Consider the following 12624-nt stretch of genomic DNA (forward strand, 5'->3'; position numbering starts at 1 on the left):
GATATTATGGTTATTATATCAATATTTGCGCATAAAGGCGTTTCCACCGTCATTTCTCGCATTATTAATTTTACTGACTTTACAAAAAGATCCCACCATGTCGAACAAACGAATTTATGAAATTGTACCGGCATTTCATGTTTCCATTAGCCTGTTAGTGACTTTTTTTTATGCGTAAGGTAATTCATCTACATGAAATGGTTGGATGGAAACGTGGTTACTGTTGCAAGTCAATTCGGATTACAAGTCTTTCCAATACCAAAACACAAACACTAAAATTTACCACGAGATGTTGCTGAAATATGTAAGCATTATGGAGGAGTTTGTGTTTACAGTATGTGTGTACTTTGTTTGTGTTACCTTACCATGCATGACCCAGTGTTGCCAACTTATTTAGCGAGTTTTCGAACCCTCTAGCCGGCCCAGTCCTCGCGCAGCAGTCCCTCCCAAATGCAGTCAGAGCAGATGTTCACCCCTCCGCGTCCTGACTGCAAATGAATCGCGCATGCGGGACGCCGCCGCTGGCTGTAGGGTGTTTTTTTACTCACTTTTTGTCTCTCCCACGACGTTATTCCTCTCTTACAGCGTCCATCACAATTACATGCACATGGCCAATTATGCAAGTTATGTGATGGCGTCATTTAGCGACTTCTTGCGACTTTTAGGACAGCCAATAGCTACTTTCCTTACTGAGGAGTTGGCAACACTGGCATGACCATATCGGAGTCATTCAACCTCTGACATCATCTTTACCAGACCCAAGTCCCTCTCAGCCGCCTGGGAGCACAATAGGTCAGCAGCGTTGGCTGTAAAAGGTTTTATCCATAGCCATACAATACAGAGCCAGCCCTGATAAGAAAGTACACACTCGGGCACATTACAAGACAAAAAAGGCAAACAGACAGCTTTCTAATCAAGTGTGAGAGAAACCCATGCGACCCATATAAACCTACGGACAGGCAATTTCATGCACACTATCATCACAGGCAATTTCATGCACACCAACCACCACACTGTCTCCTACATGTAGTGATGGGAATAAAAACCTAAATCATAGCTCAGTTCTAATCATATACTGTAATTACTGCTGCACACATTATTGCCTCCAAACCTTTTGATTTTTAAGCCTTGAGACCATAGAGACATGGATTGTGTGTGTGCCATTCAGAGGGTGAATGGGCAAAACAAAATATTCAAGTGCCTTCGAACGGGGTATGGTAGTAGGTGCCCGGCGCACTGGTTTGTGTCAAGAACTGCAACGCCATAGTCACGGAAAGTAGTTTGGGGGTGGGGGTGCTGCGATTTTGTTGCCGAGGATGGGGGGATGCAAAACATTTTTTGCCCGCACTGAAGACGTCTATATCGGTCTGCTAATACAGAACTAGTAAAGGCCCAGTGCACTACTTTTGTAAAAAGATGTAAACAAAATGTATTGGAGTGTTTACCAGAATTTATAACTGGGGTCTGATAAATATATGTACAAAACAGTTAATTTGATAATAGTTGTGGAATATAAAAATACTTTCTTGAAATATTTTGTAAATGCAACTTATTTCTATGTGAAAACTGAAATGGTCTATTCATTCCTTTTCCATTTTAGTAGACACACTTACCCAGAGCAACGTACAGTTGTGAGTACATACATTTTCATACTTTTTTGTACTGGTCCTCCGTGGGAATCGAACCCACAACCCTAGCATTGCAAGTGCCATGCTCTACAAACTGAGCCACATCATCACAAACCACTTGATGTGTCAATATACTCAACTACCGTATTGTGCATTGTTTTTCTTTATGGTGATGGAAAGTCTACAGGTACGAACCTAGATGACCAGCCTATGTACAGTACAGTAATATACATTTACATTAAGTGGTTTGTAAGGATGGTAAAATAATACTGCACAAAAAGTGGTTGTTTTCCATGTTATTTGATCAAGATAAATATTTAATTTCATGTGGATGTTTTGTGTCTTTGCCCATAACTTCGTACCTTTTGAGGTAAATGTTTAAGGACAGGGTGTTGTTCTTTCTGGATTCCATTAGAATGACAATCACTGAGAAAGAGACAGGGCAACAACTCCTACAATTCCAACTATTTAATCCTGCAAGATACTGTTCTTAATTATACAACTACCTTTTTGCCAAAGCGGGAGATGCTGAACTATTTGGGGGGCCCAGGCTACAGAAGTCTATATCGGTCCGCTAATATTAGTAAAGGCCCAGTGCCTTACTTTTGTGAATTATACACTACTGGTCAAAAGTTTTAGAACAGCTACTCATTCAAGGGTTTTTCTTTATTTGTACTATTTTCTACATTGTAGATTAATAGTGAAGACATCAAAACTATGAAATAACACATCTGGAATCATGTGCAAAGCTGTCATCAAGGCAAAGGGTGGTTATTTGAAGAATCTCAAATATAAAGTATATTTTGATTTGTTTAACTTAGTTGGTTACTACATGATTCCATATGTGTTATTTCATAGTTTTGATGTCTTTACTATTATTCTACAATGTAGAAAATAGTACAAATAAAGAAACACCCTTGAATGAGTAGGTGTGTCCAAACATTTGACTGGTAGCTGTTCTGAGGGCAAAAGGGTGGAGAGGTGGGGGGGGGGGGGGTGAAAATCAATATAAAACTGATCTCTTCAAGACAGTAAATCAAAAATCTAACTGTGGGTATAGTATTGCTGGTATTAGCAGTAAGTGGTATATTTTCCACTTTATGAAACAATTAGTACCAACCGAGCAAACTGATAGGTCAATAAGTGTTAGTGATTCCTGATAATCAATGGCAAATGCCTGTTAACAGTGTCATCTGAATTATCACTGCACATCCATAAGCCTAATTTCTTCATGTCTGACCCCTGCAGTGGGAGGACACAGTAGATACTGGTTCTCCTTCCAGCATGTCTGCATGGTCTCCACTATCCCCTCATCTCTTACTGCACCTGCTGTGAGGATTTGGGAAAACTGGAGACAGAGAGAGGAGGGAAGGGGGGGTGAGAGAGAGAGCATAAGTATGGGTGGTGATTTGAGAGAGAACATTAAACAACCAATGGTACTAGGCACCTATCTACGTGTTTGTGTAGAGCGTCAGGCAGTGTGTCTGTGAGAGTGCAGAAACTCCTCCCACATGCCCTTTAACAGGGCTCCATCGCTACCAGATAGCAGCCAGAACACACACTCCATGTTATAGGGGTGCTGGGGAGAGAGTACAGTGTTAGCCACAGTATACACAAACTTCTTAAACCTTAAATAAAGTGGCGAGCCATCATGCACAGCACCTGAATGTCTATAGCCTGGGCCAAGGTCTGCATGACATTGGTTGCCATGGAAAAGTTGCCACTCTGCACCATCCTTGTGCACCATGTCATTAGCGTTCATCATGGCAACGAGGCGCAGCGGTATCCCCATCTATTTCACAATGCAGCCGGCTGAGAGAGAGGACAGAGAGACGGACAAAGAATGAAGAGAGGAGAGATTAAGGAAAATCTGAGAAAAACATGAGCTATCTTCCAATACTCTCAAATGGCTTAGGTTCCTTTAGGAATGTTCTTCCCAAAGGCCTAAATAAGTAATGCGAGCTAAGGAATATGGTAAAATATAAATATATCTTTAATCATCAAACAAATCAAATAAAAAACTGTTGCATGGTCACACTTCTCACCGGCCCTTCCTGTGTGCACTATCATCTCCAAGACGAGTAGAGGTGCCCTTGTCTCTGCCTGCTTCAGCCCGCTCAAATGCAGTTAGGCATAGAGGAAGTGTGCCAACTGCATCATTACAGGAGACCTGTTGACTGAGTTGAGACTCATCAGGCTGTGTTGTTTCACCAGCTTCTGGTCTGAAAACAGACGACGGATGGGCATGTCGATGTCATCAGAACTGCCATCCGCTATGGTTGCAGGGGAGAAAAACAAGGGTTGTGTTATCATAAGGTGAGGTAATTATTATTGGAGGGCTTAAACGACTACATTTTCCCATGATATGGCTTGGACATTTCCATCATCTCTCACTCTATCAAAGAAAGGGCAAGGAGAGGAAGCCACTTTACACTATTAAGATGCCCCCTCATACTGGCCCTCTCTAACCTGCAAACATATGGATGTTGTTCTCCAGGCAGGTGATCATCTGTTTCTCCTGCACAGGGGTTATGCCGCCCCGGGGGTACAGCACGTCTACCCCACCGAGGCCTCGCGAACTCTGGATGGCTGAACCACCTGTGTCCCCGGACATGCCTGGGAAGGTAGGAATATGGGAAAAGGATAGAAGGACACTATTAAGACAGACATAAGACTAAATATACATACAGTGCCTTCAGAAAGTATTTACACCTCTGGACATTTTCCACATTTTGGGTCACTGGCCTACACACAATACCCCATAATATCAAAGTGGAATTATGTTTTTAGACATTTTTACAAATTAATTTAAAATGAAAAGCTGAAATGTCTTGAGTCAATAAGAATTCAACCCCTTTGTTATGGCAAGCCTAAATAAGTCCAGGAGTAAACAAGTCACATAATAAGTTGCATGTACTCATTCTGTGTACAATAAGTGTTTAACATGATTTTTTAAATGACTACCTCACACATACAATTATCTGTAAGGTCCCTCAGTCGAGCAGTGAATTTCAATCACAGATTCAACCACAAAGACCAGGGATATTTTCCAATGCCTCGCATAGAAGGGCTCCTATTGGTAGATGGGTAAAACAAAAAGCTGACATTGAATATCCCTTTGAGCATGGTGAAGTTATTAATTACACTTTGGATGGTGTATCAATACACTCAGTCACTACAAAGATGCAGGCGTCCTTCCTAACTCAGTTGCCGGAGAGAGAAAACGCTCAGAGATTTCACTATGAGGCCAATGGTCACTTTAAAACTGTTACAGAGTTTAATGGTTGTGATTGGAGAAAACTGAGGATGGATCAACAACATTGTAGTTACTCCACAACACTAACCTAAATTACAGAGTGAAAAGAAGGAAGACTGCACAGAATACAAATATTCCAAAACATCAAATAAAATAAATTCTTATTGGTCACATACACATATTTAGCAGATGTTATTGCGGGTGTAGTGAAATGCTTGTGTTCCTAGCTCCAACAGTGCAGTAGTATCTAATAATTAACAACAATACACACAAACCTAAAAGTAAAATAATGGAATTAAGAAATATATAAATATTAGGACGAGCAATGTCGGAGTGGCATTGACTAAAATACAGTAGAATAGAATACAGTATATACATATGAAATGAGTAAAGCAGTATGTAAACATTATTAAGTGACTAGTGTTCCATTATTAAAGTGACAAGTGATTCCATGTCTATGTATATGGAGCAGCAGCCTCATATTAATACATAGCATGATATAAAAAATGACAGTAAGCTTTCTGTAAACTTACAAAAAGCTACTGTGGCAAAAAAACAAATGTAAAGCCTATTTGTTTAATAGAAATTAAGGTAAATTCAATGCTACTGACTATCGCATTTAGTCTATACATTTTCGAATTAACATAATTCGAATTAACGTATTCTGACTCCGAATTGGCGTAGCTACAAGACAGCCTGTGGAACTATCCGTGCAACACCAGAGTTCGAAGTGAAGAGGTATTTTTACAGTCTTTCGAAGTGGTGTGAAAGAGTGGTTCTCCTATGGTCAATGGGGTGCCCAAAGAGGAAGAGGCGAAGCGAGATGTTTTACTCCGGCCAAAATCTCACTAAAAATCATTTTTGTTTGGAGGTCAATGAGAAAGTGTTGAATTTGGTCAACAAAAAATTGAATTGCTACGTGATGCTGATTTGATTGAATAGAAGTTTCGTAATAGTTAGGTTGTTACGAATGCACTGATATACGTGGATGCATGTGGCATTTCGGCAATTTACGCAAAAATGACTTTTTTTGGAGTTGTGCCTGTTGTCACATAGATAGATAGAAGACTCATCATGGATATAACCTGCTTAATTTGTTCACATTTTTTTCACCTTTATTTAACCAGGTAAGCCAGTTGAGAACAAGTTCTCATTTACAACTGCGACCTGGCCAAGATAAAGCAAAACAGTGCGGTAAAAACAACAACAACACATAGTTACATATGGAATAAACAAAACTTACAGTCAATAACACAATAGAAAATCTATATACAGTGTGTGCAAATGTACAAGTTATGGAGGTAAGGCAATAAATAGGTCATAGTGCAAAATAATTACAATTATAATTTAGTATTAACACTGGAGTGATAGATGTGCAGAAGATGATGTGCAAATAGAGATACTGGGGATGCAAATGAGCAAAATAAATAACAATGTAAATAACAATATGGGGATGAGGTAGTTGGGTGGGCTAATTACAAATGGGCTGTGTACAGGTGCAGTGATCGGTAAGCTGCTCTGACAACTGATGCTTAAAGATAGTGAGGGAGATAAGTGTCTCCAGCTTCAGAGATTTTTGCAGTTCGTTCCAGTCATTTGCAGCAGAGAACTGGAAGGAATGGCGACCAAAGGAGGTGTTAGCTTTGGGGATGACCAGTGAGATATACCTGCTGGAACGCATACTACGGGTGGGTGTTACTATGGTGACCAATGAGCTAAGATAAGGCAGGGATTTGCCTAGAAGGGATTTATAGATGACCTGGAGCCAGTGGGTTTGGCGACGAATATGTGGTGAGGGCCAGCCAACGAGAGCGTACAGGTCACAATGGTGGGTAGTATATGGGGCTTTGGTGACAAAACGGATGGCACTGTGATAGACTACATCCAATTTGCTGAGTAGAGTGTTGGAAGCTATTTTGTAAATGACATCGCCGAAGTCAAGGATCGGTAGGATAGTCAGTTTTTCGAGGGCATGTTTAGCAGCATGAGTGAAGGAGGCTTTGTTGTGAAATAGGAAGCTGATTCTAGATTTAACTTTGGATTGGAGATGCTAAACGATATAATGCTTATTATATCGTTTAGGAACTTGAGCGTGGCTGAGCCAGCTCGGAAACCAGATTGCATAGCCGAGAAGGTACGGTGGGATTCGAAATGGTCGGTGATCTGTTTGTTAACTTGACTTTCAAAAACTTTCGAAAGGCAGGGCAGGATGGATATAGGTCTGTAACAGTTTGGATCTAGAGTGTCACCCCCTTTGAAGAGGGGGATGACCACAGCAGCTTTCCAATCTCTGGGGATCTCAGACGATACGAAAGAGAGGTTGAACAGGCTGGTAATAGGGGTTGCGACAATTTCGGCCGCTAATTTTAGAAAGAAAGGGTCCAGATTGTCTAGCCCAGCTGATTTGTAGGGGTCCAGATTTTGCAGCTCTTTCAGAACATCAGCTATCTGAATTTGGGTGAAGGAGAAGCGGGGGGAGGGGGGGGGGGCATAGGCAAGTTGCAGCGGAGGGTGCAGAGCTGATGGCCGGGGTAGGGGTAGCCAGGTGTAAAGCATGGCCAGCCGTAGCAAAATGCTTGTTGAAATTTTCGTTTATCGTAGATGTATCGGTAGTGACAGTGTTTCCTAGCCTCAGTGCAGTGGGCAGCAGTGAAGAGGTGCTCTTATTCTCCATGGACTTTACAGTGTCCCAAACCTTTTTGTAGTTAGTGCTACAGGATGCAAATTTCTGTTTGAAAAAGTTAGCCTTTGCTTTCCTAACTGATTGTGTATATTGGTTCCTGACTTCCCTGAAAAGTTGCATATCGTGGGGGCTGTTCGATGCTAATGCAGTACGCCACAGGATGTTTTTGTGCTGGTCAAGGGCAGTCAAGTCTGGGGTGAACCAGGGGCTATATCTGTTCTTAGTTCTGATTTTTTTGAATGGGGTATGCTTATTTAAGATGGAGAGGAAAGCACTTTTAAAGAACAACCAGGCATCCCCTGATGGAATGAGGTCAATATCCACCCAGGATACCCAGGCCAGGTCAATTAGAAAGGCATGCTCACTGAAGTGTTTTAGGGAGCGTTTGACAGTGATCAGGGGTGGTCGTTTGACCACGCTGTAGCAAGCGGCAACAGTGAGAGACTTATTTCTGGAAAAGTGGATTTTTAGAAGTAATAATAATAATAATAATATGCCATTTAGCAGACGCTTTTATCCAAAGCGACTTACAGTCATGCGTGCATACATTTTTTGTGTATGGGTGGTCCCGGGGATCGAACCCACTACCTTGGCGTTCCAAGCGCCGTGCTCTACCAGCTGAGCTACAGAGGACCACAAGTAGAAGCTCAAACTGTTTGGGCACAGACCTGGATAGTATGATAGAGCTCTGCAGGCTCTCTCTACAGTAGATTGCAACTCCGCCCCCTTTGGCAGTTCTATCTAGACGGAAAATGTTGTAGTTGGGAATGGAAATTTCAGAATCTTTGGTGGCCTTCCTAAGCCAGGATTCAGACACTGCTAGAACATCAGGGTTGGCGGAGTGTGCTAACGCAGTGAATAACTCAAACTTAGGGAGGAGGCTTCTGATTTTAACATGCAAGAAACCAAGGCTTTTGCGGTTACAGAAGTTAACAAATGATAGCATGGCCATTGAGGCTTCCACCATTTTAAAGTATTCAACTGGGCGGGGATTCCTTTGAGTTTGGAGCAATCAGCCAACAAAAATAAGAAAATGGACTACTTGGAGATGCTGTTACAGACCCTATAATCGCACAGATACAAAGATGAGTCCTCTATCTATCTCTATGGCCAGTTGTTCACACGCATATCTGCCCTCTTATTGGCTAGAATGGTCCCACCTGATGTTGCCTCCTCCCGCCTGCCTTCCATGATCCTTGAAGACATGCATTTCCATTGTTAGAGCTGTCACTCGAATATCTTGTCAATATAATAGACACTCTTTGGGGTGCCTAACATTTCCAAATATCTACTCGAGAGCGTCACCTACTGGTCAATGCAAAAACTGTATAGTATAAAGGTGAGGGACAAGTTGACAACGACATTAGGCAAAAGGTAATCTAGGCTTTTTTTATATATATCTCAACTCTATAAACATGAAGCAAAGTGGTTTAACAAAAAATACCTTGATAAAATGTTGCTCCCTGTAGGCTATGTGCCATGAATAAATTCTAGCCTACTAAGTTATTGCATGTGCAATAATTATATTTTTCCTTAGCTACACTTTGAAAAGCCGGTGATATGTGAATGCTTCCACACAGCCCGTTACACAGCAGGTAGTGTAAAGCATAGCACAGAGGACTTACGACCAACCTTTACTTGGCGATACTTTCTCAATTCCCGACATGGAAGACAACGTCTTCTAAACGTCCGTGCCGTTTGAATTTATAAAATATAAAATAAAATAATTGTTTTGCTCCAAAAATGTGTACGCCACCATGTTCTTCTTCTTCTTCGATTAGGTTTAACGGCGGTTGGCATCCAATTTGTTGCTTACCGCCACCTACTGGACTGGAGTACAACTCCTTTAATATTTTGCTTGAAAAATAAAATAAAGAAATACCCTACCATCTCACACTACACTCACAAATTCAAAAATATTATTAATAATTAACACCACCCTACTCCACTATTTAAATATATTAATTCCTACTTTATGCCCTCAACCTGAAATGGGACATCACCACTTAACACTCCCTGTAACACTTCTGATGTCAAGTCTCACACACCCAAATACCTCTCTGCAGCTGCCACCACAACCTCAATTTTCTTCGACTTACGTTCCATCCCTGCAGTACAATTAATAACCATTGCTATAAACGCTAAAAATCCAATCTTACTGAAACATATATCACTTGTTGGCCTATTCCTCTATACTGGTACATATCTACTACTCTCATCACTCCCCCCTTGACCCATCTTCCTCTACTTTCTTCACTGCCTCAGCATATGACAACTTCTTCACTACTCTTACCCTGGAAATCTCACGCCACCATGTTGTCCATTTCAAATCTTCTCATTGATTGAGACAGGTGAGTGTCATGCGACACTTTGGGGTGGACACACACCTGTCTCAATCAATGAGAGAACATTTGAAATAGGCAAGATGGCGGAGTACATATTGTTGTATTACTAAATGGATAAAACATTTATTTAATTTAAAGATGCATTATGCAGAAATCACTCTGGCATTTCCTGGTTGTTAAAAATGTAATAGTTAGCCTAATTTCATTTTGTGACCAAATAAACACGTTTTTATTTAACTACGCAAGTCAATTAAGAACAAATTCTTATTTACAATGACGGCCTACAAAAAGGCAAAAGTCCTCCTGCGGGGACGGGGGCTGTGATTCAAAATAAAAATGTAATAAAAATATAGGACAACACACACATCACGACAAGAGAGATGCCACAATACTACATAAAGAGAGACCTAAGACAACATAGCATGGCAGCAACACATGACAACACAGCATGGTAGCAACACAACATGACAACAACACAACATGGCAGCAGCACAACATGGTAGCAGCACAAAACATGGTACAAACATTATTGGGCACAGACAACAGCACAAAGGGCAAGAAGGTAGAGACAACAATACATCACGCGAAACAGCCACAACTGTCAGTAAGAGTGTCCATGATTGAGTCTTTGAATGAAGAGATTGAGATCAAACTGTCCAGTTTGAGTGTTTTTTGCAGCTCGTTCCAGTCGCTAGCTGCAGCGAACTGGAAAGAGGAGTGACCTCTTTTAGTGTAGAGAATCAGTATACCATCTAAACAGCTGTAAAATATATTTTCTATAACCAAAAATATTGTATTTTCAGCTGTTTGAAGCTGATGTAAAAAACAGAAAGTAAAAGACGCAAAAACTAAACTTAAGAACGGGAAGCATAGAAATAGTGCACATAGAACCGATCTACCGATTCTTAGACTTGCCTTCAATGACAGATCTATAACTGATATTTCTATGTGCATTTGGTGGGGTCGCCCAAAAAGTTACATATCGAAGCTTTAAAGGGTAGGTCGCATAAACGTAACCACATATGGATTTGCATTAGTATATGCATCATGGTGGAAAAATCTGCCATTCTGTCCTTGAGCAAGGCAGTTAACCCCCAACAACAACTGCTCCCCGTCATTACGCAATTATATCACAACGTAATTTAGCAACTTTTAGTAACAAATCGACCTGCCTCTACCAACTTCCCCTGAAAATTAGTTGGCAACACTGCTCGTGATTGGTGGATTGTAGCTCACCACTGCCAACACTCGGTCTGCATGGCTAGTGGCTAATGTTAGCCTGCTCAAGCTAGCTAATGCCTCGTTCAAAACAACTGGGAACTCGGAGACTTCCGACTTAAGTGCGTTCAAGACAACTGGAAACCCTGGGGAAAAACAAGCTCTTGACTGGGAAAAATAGTTTTGAACGGACATCCAACTCGGAATTCCAAGTCGGGAACTCGGGCTTTCCGACCTGAAGGTCACTGAAGTCGGAGATTTCCCAGTTCCGAGTTCCCAGTTGTTTTGAACGCGGCTCTAGTTGTCTTGAAAGCACCATAAGGCAGAGTAAATTCTCCATATGAGGTTGAGAGATATGTGTGTGTGTAGGGCCCTGTGAGTGTGCATAGAGACAGTGCAAATATTGAAATAAAAGGTCAATAAAGATACAAGGTCAACTCAGTCCGTGTAGCTATTTTGTTTATCAGTCATATTGCTTGGGGATAGAAGCTGTTCAAGAGCCTGTTGGTGTCAGACTTGATGCACCGGTACCTCTTGCTGTGCGGCAGCAGAGAAAATAGTCTATGGCTTGGGTGGTTGGTGTCTTTAAAGATTTTCCGGGCCTTTTACACCGCCTGATATAGAGGTCCTGGGTGGCAGGGAGCTCGACCCCAGTGATGTATAGTCGTGGTCAAAAGTTTTGAGAATGACACAAGTATTGGTCTTCACAAAGTTTTCTGCTTCAGTGTTTTTAGATATTTTTGTCAGATGTTACTATTGTATACTGAAGTATAATTACAAGCATTCCATAAGTGTCAAAGGCTTTTATTGACAATTACATTAAGTTTATGCAAAGAGTCAATATTTGCAGTGTTGACTCTTCTTTTTCAAGACCTCTGCAATCCGCCCTGGAATGTTGTCAATTAACTTCTGGGCCACATCCTGACTGATGGCAGCCCATTCTTGCATAATCAATGCTTGGAGTTTGTCAGAATTTGTGGGTTTTTGTTTGTCCACCCGCCTCTTGAGGATTGACCACAAGTTCTCAATGGGATTAAGGTCTGGGGAGTTTCCTGGCCATGGACCCAAAATGTCGATGTTTTGGCAAGGTGCTCCATCATGCTGGAAAAGGCATTGTTCGCCACCAAACTGTTCTTGGATGGTTGGGAGAAGTTGCTCTCGGAGGATGTGTTGGTTCCATTCTTTATTAATGGCTGTGTTCTTAGGCAAAATTGTGAGTGAGCCCACTCCCTTGGCTGAGAAACAACCCCACACATGAATGGTCTCAGGATGCTTTACTGTTGGCATGACGCAGGACTGATGGTAGCGCTCACCTTGTCTTCTCCGGACAAGCTTTTTTCCGGATGCCCCAAACAATCGGAAAGGGGATTCATCAAAAAAAATTACTTTACCCCAGTCCTCAGCAGTCCAATTCCTGTGCCTTTTGCAGAATATCAGTCTGTCCCTGATGTTTTTCCTGGAGAGAAGTGGCTTCCTCGCTGCCCTTCTTGACAC

General features: G+C 41.5%; 1 protein-coding gene across 2 annotated transcripts; it reads right to left on the reverse strand.

The window, feature by feature from the left end:
• Positions 1–2639: 2639 nt before the first annotated feature.
• Positions 2640–9315, reverse strand: LOC311099791 (threonine synthase-like 2). 2 transcript variants are annotated; one of them, XM_084140540.1, is made up of 5 exons: positions 9200–9315; positions 4098–4244; positions 3674–3901; positions 3291–3440; positions 2640–3207 (listed from the first exon to the last, which is right to left on the reverse strand). In XM_084140540.1, the coding sequence occupies exons 1-3, from the start codon at positions 9231–9233 to the stop codon at positions 3756–3758; spliced, it is 327 nt and encodes a 108-aa protein (XP_083996666.1). In that variant the 5' UTR covers positions 9234–9315; the 3' UTR covers positions 2640–3207; positions 3291–3440; positions 3674–3755. The 2 variants fall into 2 exon arrangements, with proteins under 2 accessions (XP_083996666.1, XP_083996665.1); XM_084140539.1 differs by having other exon boundaries at positions 2640–3440.
• Between the last annotated feature and the right edge of the window lie 3309 nt (positions 9316–12624).

The sequence above is a fragment of the Coregonus lavaretus genome, assembly GCF_964263955.1.
Source record: "Coregonus lavaretus genome assembly, chromosome: 24".
Lineage (NCBI taxonomy): Eukaryota > Metazoa > Chordata > Actinopteri > Salmoniformes > Salmonidae > Coregonus > Coregonus lavaretus.